At 38.9% G+C, this 27716-nt stretch overlaps 1 protein-coding gene across 5 annotated transcripts in view; it reads right to left on the bottom strand.

The window, feature by feature from the left end:
• The window catches only part of CNTN4 (contactin 4), a 959696-nt gene that overhangs the window by 137061 nt on the left and 794919 nt on the right, over positions 1-27716 (bottom strand). For all 5 annotated transcript variants that reach the window (XM_009444763.4, XM_009444772.4, XM_009444765.4 and 2 more), the window contains 2 exons: positions 22891-23027; positions 20708-20837 (listed from right to left, as the gene is read on the bottom strand). In XM_009444763.4, the coding sequence (XP_009443038.2) occupies positions 20708-20837; positions 22891-23027 (267 nt within the window). The remainder of the gene's footprint in view (positions 1-20707; positions 20838-22890; positions 23028-27716) is intronic.

The following is a 27716-nucleotide window of genomic DNA, read 5'->3' as shown; positions in this document are numbered from 1 at the left end:
CTGCTACTTAGTAAAATACCTGAACAAATCCAGGGTCTATGTTATACTGACATCATTCCCCTACTTACCAATCCCATATAAGCTAAGTCACAGAAAAGTGTTTCAGCAGAGCAAACTCAATGCAAACCCCTGAACTGACAGAAAAATGTAAAAAAAAAAAAAAAAAGTCAGGTATTCTTGAAGTTTTTTTTAAATGCTATTTTGTGAAATAGAGTTACAAACCTGTATCATATAAAAATCCCTTCTTAAAACTGTATCTTTCTACACATGTAATTTTATCACTTTAGGCAGACATTTTCCATCCGTTCAGGAGGAACTCTGCAGAAGCATTTGAAATGAGTTTACATAAATCAAACTGTGCACAACACATGGGCATATTTGTCAAAAAACTATATTTTGCTTTTACAGGATTTGAAGTAGCATATCAGACACACAGAAACCAGAAAACACACCTTTCAGTTTCAAAAGCATTTGTAATGTACTATTTGTGTGCATATAATCTTTTGGATATCTGATCGAGATAAGACTGGCTGGAACATCTTTCACTAATTAAAATGGAATTAAAAATTCAAGGCCGGGCATGATGGCTCATGTCTGTAATCCCAGCACTTTGGGAGGCTGAGGTGGGCAGATCACATGAGGCCAGGAGTTCGAGACCAGCCTGGCCAACATGGCAAAACCCCGTCTCTACTAAAAATACAAAATTAGCTGGGCGTGGTGTTGCACCTCTGTAATCCAACTACTGGGGAGACTGAGGCATAAGAAGCGCTTGAACCTGGGAGGTGGAGGTTGCAGTGAGCCAAGATCGTGCCACTGCACTCCAGCCTGGGGGACAGAGCTAGACTCCGTCTCAAAAAAAAAAAAAAAAAATCAAGTTCTTTTCTTTTGTTAACTCAATTTACTTAATTAGCTTCTGAAGTTATCTAACCCTGCCAATTTATCAGTTGTAACCATAAACTGTGGTACTTTTAAGGGAAAATTGTCAGAACTCCATCAGTTTTTGAATACTTGAGCTATTAATGGATTTCTTAACATTCTCCCATTTTGTGAGCATCTTTTGCACCAGAGATGCTGTTCAGCTTGTAGGATGATCCTTTTTCCTATTTGTACCCTTTATTCTCATCCTCAAACACTGACCTAGGGGAGGTTTGAAGGAAAAGTGAAAGGGACCTGTTCTATGTGACATTCACAGGTAATGAGGTTTTAAAAGTTATTGGTAAATCCCCAGAAGGGCACTATTAGAATCTAACCTTCGCTGGCACTTAAAAAATTAGTGCACATGGAAGTGAAACTTCAGTAGTTTCTAGTAGCTCAGAACTGTCAAATTACCCCTTATGTCTGAGAGTAGCTGAGATACTGGGAGCTCCTTATTTGCTGTATTTAATATACTTAAATGATAACATTTCTCACATGCACTGCTAGAGGGCACCACTCCCTCAGTGTTAGAATGAACTGTATTATGGGTCCTCCTCCATGTGAGAAATGCAACTTTTTATTATTTTTCAATGATCTTTATTACATTATCTATGAGAAGCATCTGGCTGACAGAAGCCCTCTCTGTAATTCACAACTATTTGTTTTTAGTTAGTTAAATGAATTTTGGTCATATATCAAGGGTATTTTAAGTGGCCAGTAGAACCCCTCAAAAACTTAAAAGTTTTTTGCTTTAGTGTCATTTCTCAAGAGAAACAGTAGAATGATAGCTCCTTAACTAGATATGCAGTGGCAGTCCTATTTGGGAAATATATGGATGTGATGTCTTACTACATTATTGAAGAAGAAAGGATTATTATGTAATGCCAGTTCTATCACAGTCTGTGATAGAAGCATCACTGGGAACACTGCCAGTTGATGGAGAATATTAAGGCCAGCTCTTTTGGAAGTTCAGCATTTCTTATTACTTTAACCGTTGTCTACTTTCTTTAACTATTACCTCATCATTCCCTAAAAACAAGCTTAGAGGAAATGCGTTAATTCAAATCTTTTCACTACTGAGGAGAAAATATTGGTATCAGATTATGAGACCCCAAATTTCTTTTGGCCTGTTGGATTGCTATCTAGAAAGAAGGCTACTGGTAGAAGATTTCTTCTTTCTAGGTCCACTGTTTTAGAATGGCTGATTCAAAAATCAGCCCTCTCTGAGGTCAGGTGTGTTGGCTCACGCCTGTAATCCCAGCACTTTGGGAGGCCAAGGCGGGAGGATCACTCGAAACCAGGAGTTCAAGACCAGCCTCGGTGACACAGTGAGACTCAGTCTCTATAAAAAATAAAACATTAGCCAGGTGTAGTGGTGAATGCCTGCAGCCCTTGCTTCCTGGAAAGCTGAGGTGAGAAGATCACTTGAACTCAGGAGTTCAAGGCTGCAGTGAGCTAGGCTCACACCACTACACTGCAGCTTTGGTGACGGTGAGACCCTGTCTTTTAAAAAACAAGTCAGTGCTCTCTTATTATGAATGATATTCACAAGGAGACTCTCAACACAACTCTGAAGTAGATGATTTTTCCATTTTGATGTTAGCATGATGTGTCCCTTCTAGTGTTCCTAATATCCATCCTTCTATTGTTTTGGTCTAATTCACTGAATGCCCTGTTTCCTGATGGCTCTAATAATGCTTCTTCCACGGGCAGCTCTTGGGTTTAAAAACTCCTATTCCTTTGGGCAAGTTATTATGAAATAAAAGAATTTTACAATCATGAGATTATTTTGAGGATTAAATAAAATAATACATGTATTGAACATAAAGTACTTAGCACAGTATTTGATCCAGATTAAGAACTTCATACGTCCCCTCTCCACTGCTATTTCCACTACTGCACTACCCCAGTCACCATTATCACGGACTTTTCTTCTGCTGAAAAATTTCTTAGAGTCCGAGAAACACATCATTGTTTGAAAACAGAAAATGTTTATTTTGAAATAATTACAGACCCACAGAAAGTACCAAATATAATACAGAAAGGTCCTGTGCATCCTTCACCCAGTCTCCCCCAATGGTTACATCTTATGTAGATACAGTTAAATACAAAAACAAAGAAACTGATACTTGGTATAATGTGTACATATCACACATGTAGACTGGGCAAAAGCACCATGGAAACTGAGATAGGGAACTATTCTATTGTCACAAGGATCTTCCTCTTGCTTCCCCTTCACAGTCATATCCAGCCTCCTTCTACCTCCCCTCTGTAACCACTGGAAACCACTGACCTCTTCCCATTACTATAGTTTAGTCATTCTGAGAATGTTTTAGATACATATGTGTGTGAGAGAGAGTCTGTGTGTGTGTGGTGTGTAATCATACAGTATGTGACCTTTGGAGTTTTTGTTCCTTTTTCCTGCTGAGTATTACATGCTGGTATGGATAAGAAATACATCTTCAATATCGGCACTTCGGGCTCTATGAAAACTGACAAATACTTTGAGCACGGGAGCCATTTCAAGATCTCTCATCTTTCTCTGCCAACAAGTAGGATCAGGTATGGCCTTTTATTTTTTTTTATAAAAGATTTGAAAACTCAAAAATCAGTTACATAAACATAGGTGGAGGTTTTCTCTTATTCCCAGAAAAATATTTTAAAGACATTTTAGAACATTATTTCTTATATAATCAACATGTTGATTAAAATTAATTCTTATATAATGCTTTAAGTAGGGCTTCAGCTGCTAAATTCTTGTTAACCTCCTTTGACCCATCCTATCCATATAAAGATAATAAGACAGTCTGCATTTTAAACACTCTGTAATCACATTGACTTTCTTATATCAGTCCAAATTGGTGATATTTCATTTACATGTCAGTGTCTTAAACTCTTATACAAACTCAAGTCCTTGGTTATGCAGGTAGTGTATAGTATGCGAAGTCTGCTAAATGAACAGAAGACAGTCATTAGACTATGATAGTGAGAACCCTAGAATTTCAGTAGCTAGGAAATAGTAGCTCTTGTTATTAGCTATTATTAGAACATCAGTTCCTTGAAGGCAAGAATATGTATCCTGGATCTGTATATCCCTTGGGCCTGGCACGGTGCTTGATACAAAGTTGATATTTAATCAATGAACCTATTGAAGAATTAAGTCAATTTTTAAAAAGCAATGATCTGGTTTTTTTTTTTTTTTTTTTTCTGAGACAGAGTCTTGCTCTGTCACCCAGGCTGGAGTGCAGTGGTGCAATCTTGGCTCACTGCAGCCTCTGCCTTCTGGGTTCAAGCGATTCTCCTGCCTCAGCCTCCTGAGTAGCTGGGACTACAGATGTGTGCCACCACACCTGGCAATTTTTTTTTTTTTTTGTATTTTTAGTAGAGATGGGGTTTCACCATCTTGACCAGGCTGGTCTTGAACTCCTGACTTCAAGTCATCTTACTGCCTTGGCCTCCCAAAGTGCTGGGATTATAGGCGTAAGCCACCATGACCAGCCAAAAAGCAACAATCTTTCTTTTGTCTGACTTCTGGCATAATTCAAGTAAGAGCCTCTTTCCCTTTTGTGTATTATAAAAAATTTGATAATCAATATTTGATGAATGAATGTATGTTGCAGGAAAGAAGTCAGGGATTCAGTTCAAAACAGGAAATTCCCGTCTCATGAGGCTTTGCCTGAACACTACATCTCTTTCTCCCCTTCATATAGGGTTATGAATGGCTTCGTGAACTTCCAGTCCTGTGTACAGGACATGACATCCTCTTTGGAGTTTTACCTCAGTCTAATGAAACAAATTATCCAAGAAATACCACATGGGCTGTTTATACTACTAAATCATCTGAACTGGTGTGATAGTAAATGTTTTACAAATGGCTCTCTAAATAAAACAAAACAACAAAATAAAACACCAAAGAATTTGATTTGTAGTCCTTGCCAATTTCTGTGGTGTAAATATTCCTACCTTGGCCAATTTCAAGCTATCAACATGAAGTCACTGAATGCTGGGTTGAGAAGAGATACATAGAATCAGCTCCTGCTGCTGAGCTAGCTCTAGCAGGTAACCGCCTTTCCCTACTCTTCCCACAACATACACTTAGGAGAAGGTAACAGGGCAAGTGCACCCTGGAAGTTCAGCTTTCCCCAGATTTGGGTCTTGTTCTGCAGAAGCACATGGTCTCCTCTTTCCTCCCCAGTATGTCCAACAGCTGACCCAGGACTGAGAAGGTAAGAACTTCACTTTGAGTTTACTTGCTCAAATAATGTGTTCCCTGAGGCTTTGTGAGACAAGTTATCACAGCAGTTTCATGCACTTCAGTGATACAGGCTCTATTCTAGACATGCAGGCTCACCAGAACCATATTACAATGTAGAAGAGCTATGTTTATGCAATGCGGCAGTGACTGATATCTTGCTTACCATGCTCTTTCAATAAAGCACCAGAAACAGTTTTGCAGGCAATGAGAGCATATATTTTGCCTTTGTGCTATGTTCATTTTCATCACATTCAAAAGACTTTACCAAAAGCAACACGCCTTACACTAAGTACAAATGACTTTATTTAGGAGTCTAGAAGAACCATGGTCTTCTCATGCTGGAAAAAGAAGAGATGGAATATTGTTGGTGCCAATGCTCTTCTTCTGTTAAAAAAAAAAATGCCTCACATGACTGATAGAGGTTTTGTTGGGTCATGTTGCACTCTTGGATAGTGTAGCAATGGAAGCATGGATTAACTGGACACAGGGTCATTATACCAATAGAACAGTCCTGTCCTCCTTCCAACCTCTACACAATCTTATGAGTTAGAAAGGTACTCTGCTGTGATGGCTTAAGAATGGGTAAGAAAGGGATCTAGAAAGCAGATTACAGATCTGTGGCACCTCAAATAAACTCAATTTAATTGACCATAAAAATCACCAGAAGCTTGTTAAATGTACACCCTCCAGAACTCCATCCACTACAAGACAGAGAAGAGATCTATGATTTCACAACTTTTTGCCACTGAAAATGTGATCCCTAGAGCAGAAGCACTGGCATCACCTTGAAGTTTGTTAGAAATGCAGAATTCCAGGCCCTACCTCAGACCTGAAATTGGAATCTAAACTTAACAAAATTCCCAAGTAATACATATGAGCCTTCAAGTTTGAAAAATACTGCTAAATCTTCTATTTTTTAAATTGTGGTAAAAAGTACACCTCTCCGTCTCCCTCTCCCTCTTCCTCTCCCTCTCCCGCTTTCCACCATCTCCCCCTCTCCCTCGTCTCCGTCTCCCGCTTTCCACGGTCTCCCTCTGATGCCGAAGCTGGACTGTGCTGCTGCCATCTCGGCTCACTGCAGCCTCCCTGCCTGATTCTCCTGCCTCAGCCTGCCGAGTGCCTGCGATTGCAGGCGCGCACCGCCACGCCTGACTGGTTTTCATATTTTTTTGGTGGAGACGGGGTTTCGCTGTGTTGGCCGGGCTGGTCTCCAGCTCCTAACGGGGAGTGATCTGCCAGCCTCGGCCTCCCGAGGTGCCGGGATTGCAGACGGAGTCTCGCTCACTCAGTGCTCAATGGTGCCCAGGCTGGAGTGCAGTGGCGTGAACTCGGCTCGCTACAACCTCCACCTCCCAGCCGCCTGCCTTGGCCTCCCAAAGTGCCGAGATTGCAGCCTCTGCCCAGCCGCCACCCCGTCTAGGAAGTGCCACCTAGACGTCTAGCGCCACCTCTGCCCCGCCGCCCCGTCTGGGAACTGAGGAGCATCTCCACCCAGCGGCCCCATCCAGGAGGTGGGGGGCGCCTCTGCCCGGCTGCCCCTACTGGGAAGTGAGGAGCCCCTCTGCCCGGCTGCCCCTACTGGGAAGTGAGGAGCCCCTCTGCCCGGCTGCCCCTACTGGGAAGTGAGGAGCCCCTCTGCCCGGCTGCCCCTACTGGGGAGTGAGGAGCCCCTCTGCCCGGTCACCACCCCGTCTGGGAACTGAGGAGCGTCTCCGCCCGGCCGCCCCGTCTGGGGGTGGGGGGGGGCCTCTGCCCAGCCGCCATCCCGTCTAGGAAGTGCCACCTAGACGTCTAGTGCCACCTCTGCCCCGCCGCCCCGTCTGGGAGGTGTACCCAACAGCTCATTGAGAACGGGCCACGATGACGACGGCGGTTTTGTCGAATAGAAAAGGGGGACATGTGGTGAAAAGAAAGAGAGATCAGATTGTTACTGTGTCTGTGTAGAAAGAGGTAGACATAGGAGACTCCATTTTGTTCTGTACTAAGAAAAATTCTTCTGCCTTGGGATGCTGTTAATCTATGGCCTTACCCCCAACCCCGTGCTCTCTGAAACATATGCTGTGTCCACTCAGGGTTAAATGGATTAAGGGTGGTGCAAGATGTGCTTTGTTAAACAGATGCTTGAAGGCAGCATGCTCGTTAACAGTCATCACCACTCCCTAATCTCAAGTACCCAGGGACACAAACACTGCGGAAGGCCGCAGGGCCCTCTGCCTGGGAAAACCAGAGACCCTTGTTCACATGTTTATCTGCTGACCTACCCTCCACTATTGTCCTATGACCCTGCCAAATCCCCCTCTCCGAGAAACACCCAAGAATGATCAATAAATACTAAAAAATTTGAAAAAAAGAAAAAGAAAGTACATAACATAAAATTTACCATCTTGACAATGTTTACGTGTACAGTACAGTAGTATTAACTATATGCACACTTTTGTGCAACTCATTGCTAGAATGTTTTCGTTTTGCAACACTAAATGTTGATACCCATTACCCAACTCCCCATTTCCTCCTCCTCTCTCCCAGCCCCTGGTAACAACACTACTTTCTGTTTCTATGAGCTTGACTATGTTAGACATCTCACAAAGTGGAATCATGAAGTATTTGCTTTTTGTGACTGGCTCGTTTCATTAGCATAATGTCCTCAAGGTTCATTCATGTTGTAATACATAACAGAAATAATAGTCCATTGTATGTACTTAAACACATTTCCTCTATCCTTTCAACTATCCATGGACATTTAGGTTGCTTCCACCTCCTGACTATTGTGAATAATACTGCAATTAATATAGGTGTGCAAATCTCTCTTCAGGATGCTGTTTTCAATTATTTTGAATATATACCAAATGTTAGGATTGCCAGATTATATGGTAATTCCATTTTTAATTTTCTGACTGTAAAGTGGATGAGTAACATCATGGTTAGCAGTGAAAAATTGAAAGCTTTTTCTCTAAGATCAGAAACAAAGCAAGGATGCCCACTCTCAGCACTTCTATTTAACCTAGTATTAAGTCCTAGGCAGAGCAATTAGACAAAGAATAAGTAAATAAATAAATAAAAAGCATCCAAATTGGAAAAGAAAGAAGTAAAATTTTTCATATAAGGCTTTCATTAGGTTGAGGTAGTTTGCTTCTCTACTTTGTTGAGTGTTTTTGTCATGAAAAGGTATTGAATTAGGGCAGGCACAGTGGCTCATGCCAGTAATCCCAGCACTTTGGGAGGCCAAGGCAGGAGGATCACTTGAGGTCAGGAGTTTGAGACCAGCCTGGCCAACATGGTGAATCCCCATCTCTACTAAAAATACAAAAATTAGCCAGCCATGTTGGCATGCGTCTGTAATCCCAGCTACTTGGGAGGCTCAGGTGGGAGATACGCTTGAACCCGGGAGGTGGAGGTTGCAGTGAGCCAAGATCACAACACTGCACTCCAGCCTGGGCGACAGAGTGAAAAAACAAACAAACAAAAAAGACATGGTATTGAATTTTGTCAAAAGCTTTTTCTTCATCAATTGGAGCGATCATGTGGTTCTGGTCCTTCATTCTGCAGTATATTATATTAACTGATTATTGTATGTTGAGCCATCTTTGCATTTCAGGTATAATTCCAATTTGACATTGTGTATAATCCTTTTAATGTACTGCTGAGTTGAGTATGCTAGTGTTTTGTTGACAATTTCTGGATCAATGTTCATCAGGGTTATGGTCTGTAGTTTTCTTGTGTCCTTGTTTGTTTTTGGTTTTAACATAAAGCTGCGCTTACAGAATGAGTTTAAATGTGGTCCCACTTCTTTAATTCTTTGGAAGGGTTTGGGGAAAACTGGTGTTAATTCTTCTTTAAATATTTGGTAGAATTCTCCACTGAGGCATTTGGTCCAGGGATTTTCTTTATTGGGAAGTTTAAATTACTGCTTCAATCTCCTTGCTAGTTCTAAGTCTATTCACATTTCTATTCCTTCAAGACTCAGTCTTAAGCAGTTGTATGTTTCTAGCAATTTATCCACTTCTTCCAGGTTATCCAATTTTTCAGTGAATAATTATTTATAGTGGTCTTTATACTCTTTTTATTTCTGAATCATCTGTTTCATGTCTCTAATTTCTGATTTTACTTATTTGAGTACACTCTTTTCTCAATCTACTACGGGTTTGTCAATTTGGTTGATCTTTTTAAAAATCAACTCTTGTTTACACTGATTTTTTTCCTAGTATTTTTCTACTCTATATTTCCTTTATCTCTGCTCTAATATATATTATTCTATTACTTCTATTGATTTTTCAGTTTTTAAAATCTTTTTCTAGTTGCCTGTGGTGTGAAGTTAGGGCGTTGATTTAAGATATTTCTTCCTTTTTTAATGTAAGCATGTATCATTATTAACCTCCCTCTTATTACTGCTTTTGCTGCATCCGTAAGTTTTGGTATGTTGTATTTTCATTTCCATTTGTCTCCTGATATTTTCTAAATTACATTGTGACTTCTACTTTGACCCATTCATTGCTTAAGAATGAGTTGTTCAATTTTTACATATTTGTGGATTTCCCGTTTTTCCTCTGCTATCAATTTCTAGTTTCATTCCATCATAGTCAGAGAGGATATTACGTATAATTTCAATTTTCTTAAATCTGTTAAAACGTATTTGTACCCTAACATATGGTCTCTTTTGGACACTGTTCCATGTGTGCATGAGTAGATTTCATATTCTGTTGTAGTAGAGAGCAGTGTTCTTTATATGCTTGTTAGGTCCAACTGGCCTATAGGGTTGTTCACATCCTCTGCTTCCTTATTTGTCTTTTGTCTGACTGTTCTATCCATGATTGAAAATAGAGTATCAAAGTATCCTACTATTGTGTTGCTATTTCTCTCTTCAGTTCTGTCAATGTTTGCTTCAAACACTTGGAAGTTCTAATATTAGGTGCATACATATTTCTAACAGTTACATCTTTGTGATGAATCAGTCCTTTTATCATTATATAATGTTTTTCTTTGTCTCTTGTGACAGTTTTTGTCTTAAAGTTTATTTTGTCTGATATTAATACGGTCACCCTTGCTCTCTTTAGGTTCTGGTTTGCACGGATTATTTTCCTCTATTCTTTCATTTTCAGCTTGCGTGTAACCCTAGATCTAAAGTGTGTCTCTTACAGAGAGCATATAGTTAGATCCTGTTTGTTTTTAATCCATTCAGTCAAGCTATATCTTTTAATTGGGGCATTTAATCAATTTATGTTTAAAATAATTAGAGATAGGGAAGGGCTTACAATTGCCATTTTGTTCATTTGTTTTATGTATCTTGTAGCTTTTGTGTTTACCCTTTCTCCTCTTTCTGTCTTCAAAAGAGGAGATTTTTATTCCTCGATTTTTATTTGTTTTAATTTTTATTTATTTAATTTGTTTATTTTTGAGACAGAGTCTCACTCTGTCATCCAGGCTGGAGTGCAGTGGTGTGATCTTGGCTCACTGCAGCCTCCACCTCTCGGGTTTAAGTGAGTCTCCTGCCTCAGCCTGCTGAGTAGCTGGGATTACAGGCATGCACCACCACATCCAGCTAAACTTTGTATTTTTAGTAGACATGGGGTTTTACCATGTTGGCCAGGCTGGTCTCAAACTCCTGGCCTCAAGTGATGTGCCTGTCTCAGCCCCCCAAAGTGCTGGGATTACGGGCGTGAGCCACTGCACCCAGCCTTGTGTTTCCTTTATTTTTAAAAATGATATGTTTTCATTCACTGCTCATTTCTCTTCTTGTATATTATATAGATATTATCTTTGTGGTTACCACTGTAATTATATAGCACATCTTAAAGTTATAATAATCTATTCAAGCTGGCAACAATTTAACTTCAATCATGTATAAAAACTATTTACATCCTGCTCCCCCACTTTGTTACTGATGACACAAATTACCTCCTTTTATACTGTACAGTTATTAACATAGATTTATAGTTACCTTTTATACTTTTTAAAAAATTCTATACCAGATTTTTATAAAAGTGATTTTTGTACCTACAATATTACAGGATTTTATATTTGTCTGTATGTTTACCTTTATCTAGGAGTTTTAAATTTTCATATAGTTTTGTGTTGTTTATCATCCTTTCATTTCAACTTGAAGGACTCCCTTCAGCATTTCTTGCAGGGTAAACCTAGTGGTGATAAACTCATTCAGCTTTTGTTTATCTGGGAAAGTTTCAATTTCTCCCTCATTTTGGAAGGACAGTTTTGCCAGATATAGTATTCTTGATTGGCAGCTCTTTCTTTCAGCACTTTGAGTAGATCATCTCTCTCCCTTCTAGCATGCAGTTCCTGCTGAAAAATCTGTTAATAATCTTACAGATGCACACTTGTTTGTGATGACTTGCTTTTCTCTTACTGCTTTCAGGATTTTCTTTTGGTCTCTGACTTTTGACACTTTGATTATAATGTGTCTCAGTGTAGATCTCTTTGGATTCATCCTAGCTGCAGTTCTTGAGCTTCTAAAATTTGTGAATCCATTTCCTTGCTCAGACTCGGGAAGTTTTCAGCCATTTTTTCTTCAGATAGGCTCTCTGCCATTTTCTCTCTTTATTGTCTGCAAATTACATAACACTTATATTGTTGCACTTGATGATGTCCCATAGACCCTTCAGCTTTCTTCACTTTTCTTATTTTTTCCGTTTTGCTCCTCTGCCTCAATAATTTCTAATGTTCTGTCTTTGAATTGCTGATTATTTTTTTCTGTCTGGTCAAGCCTGTTGTTGAATCTCTCTAGTAAATTGAGTACTATATTCTGAATTCACTTACTATATTCTTCACCTCCAGAATTTCTTTGGGCTCATTTTCATCTTTTATCTCTGTTGATACTCTCATTTTGTTCATGCATCATTTACCTGATTTCCTTTAGTTATCTATCTGTACTGTCTCTTAATTCCTTGAGCGTCTTTATGAGAATAATTAGAATTATTTGGTAATTGATATACCTCTGTTTCTTTAGGGTTGATTTCTGTAGATATAATTTGTTCCTTTGGTTGGGCCATGTCTTCTGGTTTCTTTGTGTGCTTTATTATCTTCTGCTGGAATTCTGGCATTTAAAAAATCAGACACTTCTCCTAGTCTTTGCAGTCTGAGAGCAATCAGTCCAGCTAGAGATTCTGCAAATCTCTCAAGCCTTTTCTGATGATGCGTCTTCTCTGGGCTTCTGTATGTAATCCCCTAATTGAAGATTTGTTGGTTTCTACTCAGGAGCTTCCCTTGGTGTCTTTATCAGGTACTGTGGACTTTCTAGTGCTGCAGGAAACATTAGATTTCCCTCTGTTGGTACTGGACCTCCCCTAGTGTCTGTGGTACAGCCTGATACCAGACCAAGCCATGTTGATAGACTTTGTTCTCAGGGGGCCTCCCACATAGCCCAGTTTCTGTCATCACTTAGATTCAGGCAAAACAGAAACCACTCCCTCAGGTAGTACTTCCCCCTCAAAAGTAAAAACACTGGATATACCTTCCACTCTTTTCTTTCCCTCCCCAGCAAGAAATTAGGAATTGGAAGTTTTCTACTGATAGCTCTGTGCTACGCTGGGGCGAGTGGGAGGTGCTCTAGCAAGCAAGTGCCATAAATTTTTCTACAGTGCTTTAATGCTATTAGCTTTACACTTGACTGGAGTGCAGAAATCTCTTAACTGGTTTTATTTCTTTCAATGGCAATTGGTCCACTGGGGAAAAAGGGTCTGGGGCTTCCCTTTTGACTATCTTGATGAATCACCCCCAACTACCAAATCTTGAATGTCAGTCTAATTAATACTCCTTAGATTAGGCTCCCCAAATGCAATCAATTTTGCCAGAAGGTGGTGGAGGGGGAAAAATAGTTACTTCATTTATTTATTTATTCACAAATTCAAAGAACCTGGGGTAGATAATGGTAAAAGACATAAAGTAGTAAATACATTTACAATATGACTCAATTCAAACAGGGGAAGGGTAGAAAACAATCTCACTAGAATTAATACAACAGAGTTAAATTAATCCCAGACCGGGCAAAGAGAAAAATAACATATTTCTTACTGACTGATGAAAAACTTTGCTTCTTTACTAGAAGATGCAAACTTTTCTTCTTTTAAGAGAGAAGTTCTACATTTTATGAGACATTTATTGGAAATATTTTTATGTAAAGGACTAAGGACTTCAAGATGGATAATCTCTTCACAGCAGTTTTACAGAAGATTCAGATATTTTGGTTATAGGATTGTATATAAAGTATTAAAGCTCAGTGATGCCTTAGGCTGCATTCTAGAGTAATATTTTAAACTCTGACTCACTGCATTTCTTTGGGGGAATTGATGTAAGGGATTATCATAATATTTATCATAATATTTATCAGCTTTCAATGCCTCCCCTCAGTTGGCTTTAACTACCAGAGTCATGCCATGCAGCACTTTAGCTCAAGCCTCACATGGTAGTCTGTCAAGACATTCTGTGTGCTTTATTCCTATTCACTCTCTTGTTGAAATGGGGCCTTCAGCCATGGTTGGAATCTCTGATGCCTGCTCTTTCTCTCATACAGGCGTACTTTGGATTCAGAGTGCTTTTTGATCCAAAATCAGATGTTTTGGTAAGGAGACTATGTTCAGTTTTTAAAAACAACAACAAAATCCCTCTGTGTAGGACAGATTTCCTATTTTAGGATAGTGGTTCTCAAACGGTGGTCTTCGATAAGCAGCATCAGCATCAACATCACTTGTTAGAAATATAAATTCCCAGGCCCCACTCTAGAACTACTGTATCAGAAATTCTCAGGGTAGAGTTCAGCAATCTGTGTATTAACATGTCCTCTAGATTACTGTGATGCACGATAAAGCCTGATAATCATTATTTTAGGAAAATTCAATGGCTTTCTAAACCTGATCTATTAAAGCAATAGTTCTCAAATTCTGTTGTTCTTCGGAGTCACACCTGGGGAGCTTTAAGGAAAAATGCCTGGGTCCTAGGATCAGAGACTGAATTAGTTGATAACGAGTATGGTATGCCATCAGGATAGTAAAGAGTTCCCCAGATGATTGTAATCTGCAGCAAAAATTGAGAAGCACAGAACTGGGATTTACTGGTGATTTCATGGCTATCTCTAAGTTTTTGGTATGGATACTAAGAGAAAAAAAAAAAAGCCCAAACCTTCTTATATTGTTATAAACACCTTTAGGTTTGCAAAGGCTTTCACATGTAATTCTGTCAGTTTTCACAGTAAGATGAGTAATGACCTCCTCCTACTACTGGTACGTATATGATCAATAACTTGATAAAGAAACCAAATTTGATTTTGAGAGCCAAGTGCACAGCTCCCCTCTTCATGACAACTTAAGTAAAGCTCTTGCCTGGATGACTGCAGTTGGGTAAGAAAGGCATGTGTCCTCTCATTCGATGCTGATCACTCTCAGCATATCTGATTATTTTGTGACCTGGCTCAACGAGGCAGTTGAGAAATCAGATGCAGATGAGCACTTGCGAAAGTCCCTATGAAATAACTTTTAGTTTAGCCTTAATGTTTTTCTAATTTGGGAGCCAATCATCTGGATAGATGCCAAATTAACCAGATAATCGCTCAAGGTTGCACCTCACTTTAATTGGGCCATCAGTTACTTGATGGTATTTGAGTGTCCTGCCAGGGTCAGATGTGTTCCATCACACAGGCCAGGAGAACCCCCGGGATACTGAACCATTAGACATAATTTCCTCATGGTAGAAGCTACTTCTCCTCCATTATACAGTCCTGGAAAAGTCAAGTCATATTCAAAAGACCACTGGGCAGATACTCACTCACCCTTAGGGATGGCTCCTCCCATTGTAAAATCAAAAAACTTTTTTCACAATATTCTCACATATATAAGCAAAATCAAAGATTTTTGACCCCCACCACTTCTGCAACCCCACTTAAGAGGTAGCTTAGGAAGTGATTAACATGGAGATTTTTTTAAAAGCTAGCCTCATTATCTCAAGGTGGAAATGGGTCTGAGGTACAGTTTATGTTCCAGAAATCTCCCTTCTGGATTAGACTTAGGCTAGACTTTACCTAAGACCCCATCCTTGTTTGGTTCCTCCTTCTTCCTTATTCTGCTTTTCCTTACAGGTTTTTCCTGGAGAACACTCTTTCAGTGAATTGCAGATACCTGAAAACTTGCCTCAGACTTGCTTTGGAGACCTTAGCTATCCTCTATATTTACCCAATGATTTCAAGTTTGGCAATTTAATCAGCAGTCCCCATCGCCAATATGATCATCTGAGTGGACACAAATACTAAACATGGGTAGAACTATTACTTTAGAAAAGTTATTTTTTCACCAACAAAATACCTAACTTAGTTATCTTTACTTTTTAAGTTACGTATAGAAGATTCAGTTTCCCCAGGATTACAAGACTCTATTTACTCTAATTGTAATACACCTTCATGAGTCGGGGAGAGGAGTGGAATGATGGTTATCACCCAGGGAGTTGTACAGCACCTCAGGGATGCCCACAGGGATATATCCCACAAGTGAATCTCATCCATGACTCAGGCTAAGACAGCAGAAAAGGTCTAGGAGGAGTTGCCTTGGGAAAAAATAAACTGCCAATTGTAATAGTTCAGTCACAGACAAGGACACTTCCATTTGATGTACTCATAACCAGGCCTACCAATATACTGACCTCAAGATAAAAGTCTCTCTATGGCGTTTGCCCATCCAGTGAGTAAATCACCCAGCACACAGATTAATTATTTAGCAGTTTAAATCCATTAAATAGACATGTTACATACACATTAAATACCAAGACAGAACACATAAAATAAAACCAAGGGAAAAACCTATTAAATATATGCTTCCTAACCATCTCTTATTCATGACCGTAGGGCTATCACCCAACATTAAAAGGAATCTCCTCTATAGCATTGGAGATTCCTGATATTTAATCAATAGGTGGAACCAACATATATATTTTTTCTTTCTTATACAGATTATCAAGAGATAATTTTTTTTTTTTTTTTTTGAGACAGTCTCACTCTGTCACCCAGGCTGGAGTGCAGTAGTGCAATCTTAGCTGACTGCAACCTTTGCCTCCCGGGTTCAAGTGATTCTCCTGCCTCAGCCTCTCAGAGAGCTGGGATGACAAGCATGCACCACCATGTCCAGCTAATTTTTGTATTTTTAGTAGAGATGGGGTTTTGCCACGGTGGCCAGGCTGTTCTGGAACTCCTGACCTCAGGTGATCCACCCACCTTGACTTCCCAAAGTGCTGGGATTACAGGCGTGAGCCACTACACCCGGCCAAGAGATAATCTTAACAAGAGATTATCTTGTTTCCATTTTGTTTCTTTGTTCAATTCAGCATCCTCATGATTCTAGCATAGGTAATGACAATTTAGCTATTCGATCCAAAAGAGCCAAACTATTCCTGCTATATAAGGAACAAAGTGACTTGTGGAAAACAATCATATTATATCTTACCCAAGTTAACCAATATTAATTTCTATGTATTTTTAAATAGGCAGATGTCTTCTCCCTTATTCACTTAAGAGAGACTCTACGGGTTTACACACTCAATCTTTAACTGCCCTTCAATTTACCTGAAATACATTACTGGGAATTTTTGGAAGGGAAAATGGGATATTAAATAGGGAACTTGCAAGCTTGTCATTCAAGAATCTCCACAATTGGTCCTTAATGACTTCTCCATCTTCCTGTTTCTTTTCTCTTTTTCTTTTTTTTTTTTTTTGAGAAGGAGTTTCACTCTTGTTGCCCAGGCCGGAGTGCAATGACACGATCTCGGCTCACTGCAACCTCTGTCTCCCCGGTCTAAGTGATTCTCCTGCCTCAGCCTCCCGAGTAGCTGGGATTACAGGCATGCGCCACCATGCTCGGCTAATTTTTATATATATTTTTTAGTAGATATGGGTTTTCACCATTTTGGCTAGGCTGGGCTCGATCTCCCAACCTCAGGTGATCCGCCTGCCTCGGCCTCCCAAAGTGCTGGGATTACAGCTGTGAGCCACCGTGCCCGGCCACCATCTTTCTTTTTCAAGTTTAAATTTTCCGATATATGCTTTATGTATTTGAATCAAAATTTTTATTTTTTTTATTATTTTACTTTTTAGATTGACAAGACACAATTGTATCTATTACATACAACATGTTTTGAAGTATTTATATATGTTGTAGAATGATTAAATCCAGCTAGTTAACATAAATTACCTTATATAATTATCATTTTTGTGGTGAAACACTTAACATCCGCTCCCTCAGCATTTTTTGAGAGTACGATATCTTGTTATTAACTATAATCATCGTGTTATACAATAGAGTGCTTGAATTTATTTGTCCCATCTAACTGAAGTGTTGTATTCTTTGAACGACATCTTCCCAACCCTCCCCCACCGATTCCCCCGACCCTGGCAACCACCATTCTACTCTATTTCTTTGAGATAAACTTTTTTAGGTTCTACTTATGAGTGAGATCACGTGATATTTTTCTGTGCCTGACTTATTTCACACAGCACGATGTCCTCCAGGTTCATCCCTTTTGTCACAAATGACAGGATTTTCTCCTTTTCTTTATGGCTACATAGTATTCTACTGTGTTCACATATACCAAATGTTGTTTGCCCATTCATCCACTGAGGAGTCAACAGCTTTAAAAAGCACTGAAGATTCTCTATGTGCAGGAAACTATCCCAGATATTTTATAATTTTGAGCCTTTGTTCCAGCCATTTCATTCTGATCTGGACTATTCTTTGTGTTTGTCAAAATCTAAATTGTTCAGGGCTTAGCTTTCCAGCCCAGCGCCCTAGCCAAATTCCCTTTCCTGAATTCCTGCAAGCCTTACATTTTTACAACTTGTTTGGCCTAAATAATTTGATGACATGCCTTTATTGTTCTTATGTGAAACATGGTTAAATAATTTCTCAGGCATTTTCATTTTATCTTGACTGCTCTACTGCTATAGTCTGAATGTTTGTGCCCCTCCAAAATTCCTATGTTGAAATCCTAACCGCTAAGGTGATGGTACTAAGAGGCAGGACCTTTAAGAGGTGAAGCCCCTATGAGGTGAAGCCCTTCATAAGGGTGAAGCACCTTATGAATGGGATTAGTGCCCTTATAAAAGAGGCCCAAGAGCCCCTCACCCCTTCTGCCATGTGCAAACACAGTGAGAGGTTGGCAGTCTGCAACCCAGAAGGGGGACTTCACCAGAACCCGGCCATGCTGGCACCCTGGTCTCACACTTCCAGCTTCCAGAACTATCAGAAATAAACATTTGTTGTCTATAAGCCACCATGTTTGCAGTATTTTTGTTATAGCAGCTTAAACAGACTAACACTTCTAGTTTGCTGGCGTCGGGAAACTTAAGAGCTCAGATCAAAAATTCATTTGTAATTAGACAGTTCCAATTGGAAATGATTTTTAAATAAACTCCTTAATGTAAAAGTTGGAACAGTGATTCCCAGCTAACAGGCCTTGAATCCTAGTACTAGAGGGAGAGAGGGGAGGGCTATGCAGAGTAGTTTTAAGCCATTATGCGTACACATACGCATACACATATATTCTGTTACTTTCAGCTGTGGGTAGGCACTCTAGATATAAATCATTAAGCAGCTTTTCTCACTTTATTGGAGTCATTTGTTTCTATCAAATTTTCTTATTTTAATAAAGGGATCTACAAAATCTCTTAAAATTATAAAAGGGTCCCTAGACTGATAAATTGGCTAGCGCTCATATAGAGGGTTTTCAGACACTATGATTCATTTCATTAGGCCACATCTCACTTTTAGCTGTTCTTCCAACTAGCTGACATACAGTAGAGTAGAGAACACACTTGTTTTGGAATAAACTCCTAAGCAATCCTGCCATGGTGAACTGTACTCCAAAAGACTCAGTTCCAAGTACCAATAGTTAGCAAATCCGGGCAGAAGGGAATCATCATATGTGTCCTGGAAGGGGTTGAAAATTATTGTTCCTAATATTTATAGGGTGAGAAGTATGTGTGTTGAGGATTCCAGTAGGCCTAGCCATGCTGATGCTATGCCAAGAGCATAAAACCATTACTAGGCCTCTTTGAAAAACGCTCCATCCCCATGAAATCTCAAAATCGTTATCTTTGATAGGATTTGAGTCAGTGCTAATGAACTTAGTGAGAAGAGCAGTGTGGAAGTTTTTCTTTCTTTTTATTTTTTTACACTGCACAGAATGGAAGTACATTCTACTTGAGAACATTTACTTCTATATGCAAGATTTACATGCTAGGCACCAATGAATGTTTTTCATAAGGGAAAGTCAGGACTCTGAAACTGGACAATTTATCAGAGCATGTGAATTAGCTCCTTTGTGTGCTGTCTTTCTCTTATTCATAGTCTTCCATTATGCTCTCACCAAGGAGAATGACTACTGAAAGCCTCTAAAATAGGAGGCAGTTCCCAAATCATTTGCATTTGTTTTTGTGTTTTCAGTTGTCATTATCATCTCTTCTTTTATAATAATAGACAAATTCAAAATTTTTCTACAGGATAATGCAAGCTGTTGGTCTTAACTTTTTTTTTTAACGTCCATAGATTTATCTTTTCACTCAACTATGTTTTCGATTCTTTACTGACCTAATCTATTAATCCATTTAATAAAATAATCTCTCAACTTCTTCATTCATTTAACACACTCATTCATTCTTACATTCATTCAATGTTTATTGAGTGCATACTATGTGCTTCAATACTGTATTAAGTCCTGGGAATAAAATGATGAATTGAACCAATTATGATCCTTGACGTCACGGGGAGGTTAAAATGCAGTGGAAGAAAAAGATAGAAAGATCACAAAAAAAAATGTAAACTGTAACTGTGGCATCTTTCATAAAGGAGAGGTAAAAGATAGTATAAAAATCTGTAATAGGAATAGTTGACCCAAGCATGACTTTCTGAGGAAGCACCAATGAAGCTGGAAGATGGGAACTGAGAAGGAGTTACAGAAATGAAGAGGGGAAGGAAAAGCGTTTCAGGCAGAGGATGCACTCAGTATGCACCAGTGGCCTGCAGAGGGAGGGAGGATGGTGAGTATGCAGAACAGAAAGGTCAATGCAGCTGAAGAGGAGGGAGGAAGTGGCACACGATGAAAGATGCAGTTGGAAGAAAGATCATTAATGCATAGTCTGGAAAAATTCAGATGTGGAAGAGCAGGGTTTATTCTGTCAGCTGTTCAAATAAGCCTTTCCAAACCAAGTCAGCTCTTATTCCCTCCAAGCTCAAGTTTGCACCAAATCAGCAGCAGACTCCAAAAAGCATCTCAAAAACTTTGCTCAATTTAGAAGTGCAGTCAATAGAGGAATAAAAATGAGTGCCAAGGGAAGCATGGTCCCCATTGTAAGCATCAGAAGAGGCGGATTTAGAAAGCGTTCTCTTGTTATTGCTTATAGACTTGCTTATTACTTGTTTCTTGAGTAGCATCTTTGGCCTAAAGATTTCTTTACTCCTTTTCTTGGATTGAACATTTATGCTTGGCAAAGAACAAGTTAGTTTAGTGATCTAAAGAGTTTTTATTTTTTTTTTTCTTGCCAGTATAAAGACTCACCTATAACACTAAGCTCTGCGTTGGAAAAGATAACTCCGTGTTTATTCTCTGCCAAACACTGATACATGCCAGCATCTGAGAGGTTCACTATTGTTATGTTGAGTGTTCCTTGCTCAATTTGAATTCTATCCTGTGAAAGAAAAGAGGAACATAAAAACAATGACCTTCTACAACTGAGACTTTAAGGCAATTTTACCATGTGTAATATCAAGGAAGCTTAATGGGATGAAAATAGCCATCATATAAGCAATTTACATAACATGATCTATTTATCTGTCAACTAAATTTGTGGCAGGTCAGATGCTAAATGGAACAACCAGTACATCAGTTGGTAAATGGAATTTAAATTGTAGGATTCTCTTGAGTTCTCATTGATTTAATAGTGGAGCCATTCAGATTAATATCCTCTCTAAACAGAATAACTTGAAACTTAAAATGCTTTTTCACTTTAAGGCTTTGTACTAACCAGAGTTAGGGGGTTTCAGAAATAAAACTAAATTTACTGTTTAGAGTGCCTAAAACACTCACATTTTGTGCAGGTGATACTTTGAAGGTTAATAGGATTACAATCTTGGATGAAACAGAGGCAAATATTTAATATTGGTTGAGGTTTACTAAAAAATGTAGGTATTAATAGTTTAATATTCCCTTAGTTTATTGCTGTCAGTGGTGTGATTTAAGCTGAGGACCATCTGGTGGCCAATCTGAAGGGGGCAAAGTTAGTACGTGGCACAGGAGATCCCCCTTATTTGTCACTCTGAGGATATACAACTTATGTGTCAATTTTCATAAGTATCAAAAAGGATCTCCTCCTCTCCAGGAGACCTGCCATTCTCTCTCTCTCTATAAAGAGGTACTAGTTTTCTGTTTGCCGCAGGGTTGTGAGTTAGCTGAGTGGACACTTTATTAGACTTTGATCCAATCTAGATATTCATGTTCCCTCACATTAAGAAACAAGCCCAATTGTCCCACAGAAGTGATAATTACCTGTTTTTGAATAAACCCAGAAATTGACCTGCCTAGTTTTAAAACTTGAAACTTACATTGGTCTCACTGAGTTCACTCCTCAGGAGGCTGATCCTCAAGCAAGGGACTCAAATTCACTAGATCATGGCATCCAGACAGTGAGACACCAGACCCTTCATCTGTCATAATTGCGTCTGTACCCCCACCTAATTCCTTCCTGCACACAGCTGCATCCCTTCCCCAGCTACATAAACTCCCAATTTTAGTTGGTTGGAGAGATGGATTTGAGACTGATCTCCCATTCTCTTTGACTAAAGCACCTGAACAAAGCCTTATTTCCTGGCAATACTCACTGTCTCAGTGATTGGCTCTCTGCACAGCAAGCAACAGGACCTAGACCAACTCCCTGGCATTTTGGTAACAATTACACAAAAGAAGGAAAATACCAGTACCTAGGTACCTATACTCCCGCAATTTGTTTGAGTTTGGCTTTTATAATTGACAGAATCATGGACAAGCTGGAGCCCTTCCAGCAAATGGAGAACATGCATGAGGCAGGGGGTGGGTTAGGCAAAACAGTCCCCTTTCTCTTCCTGTCATGTAGATTCATGTGAGGGCCATTGCTCCGAGCAGGCACTCTTTTCTGGGTGGCCTACTGGAGGAAGAAATCTGAGCATGAAAGACTGCCTCTCAATTTGGAGCCTGAGGAAAATGTCAAATTTCAATTAATACTTGAGGTTCGGCAGGAAAATACATAAGGAAAATTAAATTGGACACAACTGTTCCTCATTCTCAGGGTCTCCGCTCTGCCCCTGCTTCATTCCGATTTCTTTGTCAGAGTGTTTCTCTATTTAGCTGGATATCCTGCATTGTGTCAATGCCCCTTCTCCTGTAGCGGATGCTGGAATGTATCTTCCTTTGTATCTTAGCACAATTTCATGTTCCAGACCTTTTGCATAACTTTCCCATTATAAAGTCACATATGTTAATCTTTGAAGACCACAGATCTAGTACAAGAGCTTAATTGAAAGCTGGAGAATTGGATTTAAGTGCACTTCCTATTTATCAATTGCATTCACTCTCACTTTTTCCACTATAATGGTGTTTCACTGTATATTATTTTAGAAACAATTCACCATTCTCCCGTTTCCACAGCAATGAGGCTATATTAAACGTTATAGTCAAGACTAAGACACAATTACCATTAACTTGCTTACCCGAGTTAGCAGAGGTTCGCCATTTTTTAGCCACCTGTATGTAGGCTTAGGCCTTCCATTTGCTTTACATTCCCAAAAGACATTTTCTTCCATGGCCACGTGAATATCATTTATTTTTTGAATCCAATTAGGTTGAGCTATAGGCATCCAAAAAGCAAAGAAAGGTGTATATTCAGTGTGTACTCAATCTATTTTTATCATATTCAATCAAAGGGGAAAAGTACATTTATAATAAAATTCCTTTTCCAGATGTTATGCAAATGACAAGACTGGGGAGACATTCAGGGAGGTGCCTATATCCTACTCTGAATACCATTTTTGTGGTTCATATTGTAGTCTTTTAATCGCTAAATGCAAAATGGATAAAACTAGCAATACCATATGGCAAAATTAACTGTCCCTCTCCTGTAAGTATCTATTATTCCTTTTTTCCTTTCAGTAGAGAATATCTTCCCATCACCCCCCTCCCACTTTTAACCAGGCTGGTATATTTCCAGGTATGCACTACATTTGCCAGATTGCTTTGCAGCTAGAGGTAACTATGTAACCAAGTTCATGCCAACTGTATGTGTGTGAAAGTGGTGAGAGCAACTTCTGGGTTATTCACTTAAAGATACTTTCCGTAACCTCTTCTTTCCCCTTCACACTGATTGGAAAAGACCAGCAATTGAAATAGCCTTGGGTGCAGACATGGAAGCTACATAGGATGAAAATGCTGACCTGTCAGCCTTGGACCATGAATGACCGTGTGGAGCAAAGCAGCTCCACATCCACCTGCCATTTTTGAGGAAAATAATGTGAGAGAGAAATAAACTTTTCATCTAAGCTACTTTATTTTGGGGCCTCCTTTGTGAGAATAGCTTAGCTTGTCCCTCACTAATATACTTCACTCCCACATGTTGTATAGATCAATTTTATGATTCCTTTCTCCTTTAAGACTATCATCATTGTTTATTATTGATTTCATATTGATAGAATGTTATCTACAGGAATAGGACCCTAGAACCCCAAATCTTTAAATGAGTTCTGATTTTTATCAAACCTCCTCAGGAAATCAAGTCCTGCCCACAGTCTAACACAAGAATTCAAAGTAGCACTTAATTCCCACATTGCCCACTGCTATCCACTACCCCCGCTGCCCAAATGATAATACATTTTCTGTACTTCATTGAAGTCACATTTTCTTTCCTTATTTTCAATAGATATAAAGACAATGTTAATTCCATGTTCCATAAAAAGTCTTCATAAATATCAAATCTTGCCTCAAGCACAATTCATGCCATTAAGAATAATGATAAACATATTCAGGTAGAGGACCTTCAGCCCAAAGTCATGCAGAAGATAACCATAGCTGTCATTCTGGAACTTTATGTGTTCACAGGGCATTTCTACAGGGTAATGTCTACCAAGGTAAACCTAATAATCAAAGTTGATATCAGTATTTAATTAGGAGATGCTACTCATTATTCTTAACATCTCTTCCAGCTGACTTGACCTCAGTATCTTCACTCAACAATGTTTCAAATCATCCGTAATTTTAATTCAAAAGGAAATTGCTACTGTTGAGGCCAAACTGTATTTCACCTTTTCAATAATAAACAAAACTAGAAAAACACTCAACAAATCACTTAACCAGCAGAGGTCTCTAGGCCCTTGAATAAATGCTGCTTTTTTCTTTTCTCATCTATAAGCAATTTTATGTTTTTCAACGAGCAAAACACAGTTTTACAAATCCTCTACTGATGGGATGATGCATTGCTGCATATGAGGGGAGGCCAAAAGGGTCGACTTCAAAAAAATTTAGAACATCAACAAACATCAACTTGAATGAAGGGTTATAACCTACACCCTTAAAAGAGCTGCAAGTCTTCCTTGTTCTTTATCTTCCTGCTGCTAATGCAAAGGAAGCTAAAAAGGTTCTCTGCTTGGAGAATTTGATGTGTAACCCTGATAGGGCTAATGCAGTTGCATGCCTGATTTCACATTCAACCTGCTGAATATTGACCCCTACAGCGTCCATGAAAACAAAGCAAACAAGAAAAGCCACAGAAGTATGTGAGGAATATTAACAATGAAGCCAAACTTTTGAAAGAGAGTGAGGAAAAAAACGGAAGGGCAAATGTAACTTATGAAGCAATGTCAAGTTGAAGTTCAAAAAGGAAACATCAAAATCACATGCAGAGAGAGAGATTTCAATGTCAGAGATTTCCTGTAACACTTGGGCTTTCTTATTGCTTTTTTGCAAAAATGCAGAAAGCTGGAAGCAAAACCTTGCAATCTCAAGAAGCAGGTGAGGCAGAGAAGGGAGGGACTGGAGAGAATTTTGAAAAGACCTTGCAAAGTTCTAACTAGTTAAGTACTTCTGAGGGCTCATTCTGTCTCTTCCCACAGGGTTATGGAGGTCAAGGAACCAGATGAGAATACTCAGTGGTAGTTATTTGTGCTGGCCAAGGTGAAATCAACAAAAAATTCAGTGTCTGTGGGAGATCACCTGGCACTTTCTTTATTTTTAAAGTAAAATTAATTCATAGAAGACAAATTTGAACTGATATAAACATATTCCTCTCAAAGTGAATATCTGAACGTGGGCCCATGAAGATCAGAAATGAAGTATCATATTATATATGTGACAAAGAGAGACAGTCTTTATCTTAACACGCCATTTGCAAATCTACAGGGCAAAAGCCCATGTAGTAAAGGTTTTCACTCCTGCTCACTTAGATTGGATGAATCATATCTAAACGAGTGAGTTTTTCAAACTAGAATAAATGAAGTCATGTGCTTGATGAAAATGACTCATGTATCTCCATATTTGGGGGGGGTTACCTAGTTCAAAGTCCTTAGATAACAAAAATCCCAGTTAAGCATATTATAAGACATATCATTAGCCCCTCCCCTTTTGTGATAATGCATTGGGTACAGGGTATTTATCGCTTAATATCAAGGTTCAACTATATTTTATAACTCCATGTCTAAACACAGGTTGAACATCCCTAATCTGAAGATCTAAAATCTGAAATGCTCTAAAATTCACAAGTTTTTGAGGGCCACCATGATGCCACAAGTGGAAAATTTCACACTTGATCTCATAAGGCTGGTCATAGTCAAATACAGTGAAAACTTTGTTTCATGCATTAAATTATGCAAAATATTAAAATGTTGCATAAATTACCTTCAGGCTGTGTGTATAAGGTATATCTAAAACATAAATAAACTTCATGTTTAGGCTTGGGTCGAAATATTCCAAAATCCTAAAAAACCTAAAATCTGAAACACTTCTGGTCCCAAGCATTTCAGGGAAGAGATACTCAACCTGTATCAACTCAGAGGAAGGCCTGAACAGGTTAGTTCAATACTATTATTTCAGAAGCCATTTCTAAATGTCTTTTTTTTTTTTTGTAATATATACAGAGCCCACATATTAAGCAGAATTAAACACATTCACATATTAAAAGAGAACCATCTGTTTTGAACTTTCATATTCTTTCAAGATTTGAAACAAAAGAATTCTTCTAGGACTCCTTAAGTGTTGTTCTCAAACTACAAATTCAAATATAATGTTAAATGCTTGTGCTGGGATTTGACTCTGTGACACACTTTGTCTCCTGGATAGGTAAACAATCTCTTCATTTCAATCTTTTGTTCAATAACTGCCAGAAATGACCTAAATCAGCGTTTGTGTATTCCAGCCACTGGAATTGTACAAGCAACTTATCCAATAATAATTTATATTGCAGGCAGATATAATTTAAACTCAGTGGGTCAAACAATTCTCAGGAGTATTTGGCTCTTCGATTTTCTAAAAACAGAAATTTGTAACCGAAAGAAATGCCAACATACGCCTTAGGCCTTAGAAATTTAAAAATATAAAAGAAAGGATGTGATGGCAAAAAAAAAAAAAAAAAACCCTCTAAATTACTATTACAAAGATGACCTGTAGACATTCACAGTTATTTCTGGTTGCGGACACAATTTTGGAGAAGATGAATCATGTCCAGGGAATGCGGGAGTTTCACTGACATTGCTTAAGAATTTTAATGATAGTAGACTTTATGAGTCTGGAGATAATTACTTGGCTTTCGTTTACCACCTATATATATAGATGCTTCCCAAATCTCTATCTCCTGCCTGGGATTCTTATGCAATTGACAGAATCATCAAGAAATTCTCATATTACCTCAAATTCAGTGTTCCTAGTATTGGCACGAGAAATAGTCATTTTCCAATGCTACTTAAGAGAGTCTTCCAGTTTATTATTACAGTCTTCTCATAAACCCCAGACTTCCAGTTGGCAGAAGTCACTGAAAAGAAGGACCAGCTCTACAAGAAATATGCATGTTGGATTTCAGGGCAAGGTCCATCTTTGGTGTTTGTTCAGCACGGATCATCTGCGCTTCTCTGGCTTCAGACTCTCATCCACTCCCCACACACCAATCAGTCTCCTCACAGGGGTCTTCAAACTCAATTCCATGAAGCTCTCAGGGTTCTTGGAAGGCACTCCCTTCCACATTCATACAAATTCTCAATATTTAACACACCGCAAGGCTGCTTCCTTGCTGCAGCCTTGCTTTGTATTAAATATTGAGAATTTCTTGTGAAATTTCATGCTAAAAAAAGTACCTTGAGAAACATGCACATACTTTGCTGATACTGGCTGATATCTTGTATTATAAGAACGGCTTTGGAAATGCAGTCTGGGGATTGGAAGCCTGTTTTCTCCTTGAATTCAGATTCGTTTGGACCTAATGATGTCTAACACTCCTTTTGATTTGATTTGATTTGATTTTTTTTTTTTTTTTTTTTTTTGAGACGGAGTCTTGCTCTGT

Source organism: Pan troglodytes, chromosome 2, assembly GCF_028858775.2.
Source record: "Pan troglodytes isolate AG18354 chromosome 2, NHGRI_mPanTro3-v2.0_pri, whole genome shotgun sequence".
Classification (NCBI taxonomy): domain Eukaryota; kingdom Metazoa; phylum Chordata; class Mammalia; order Primates; family Hominidae; genus Pan; species Pan troglodytes.
The sequence above is the reverse complement of the archived record's forward strand: the minus strand, read 5'-3'. Positions and strand labels throughout refer to the sequence as shown.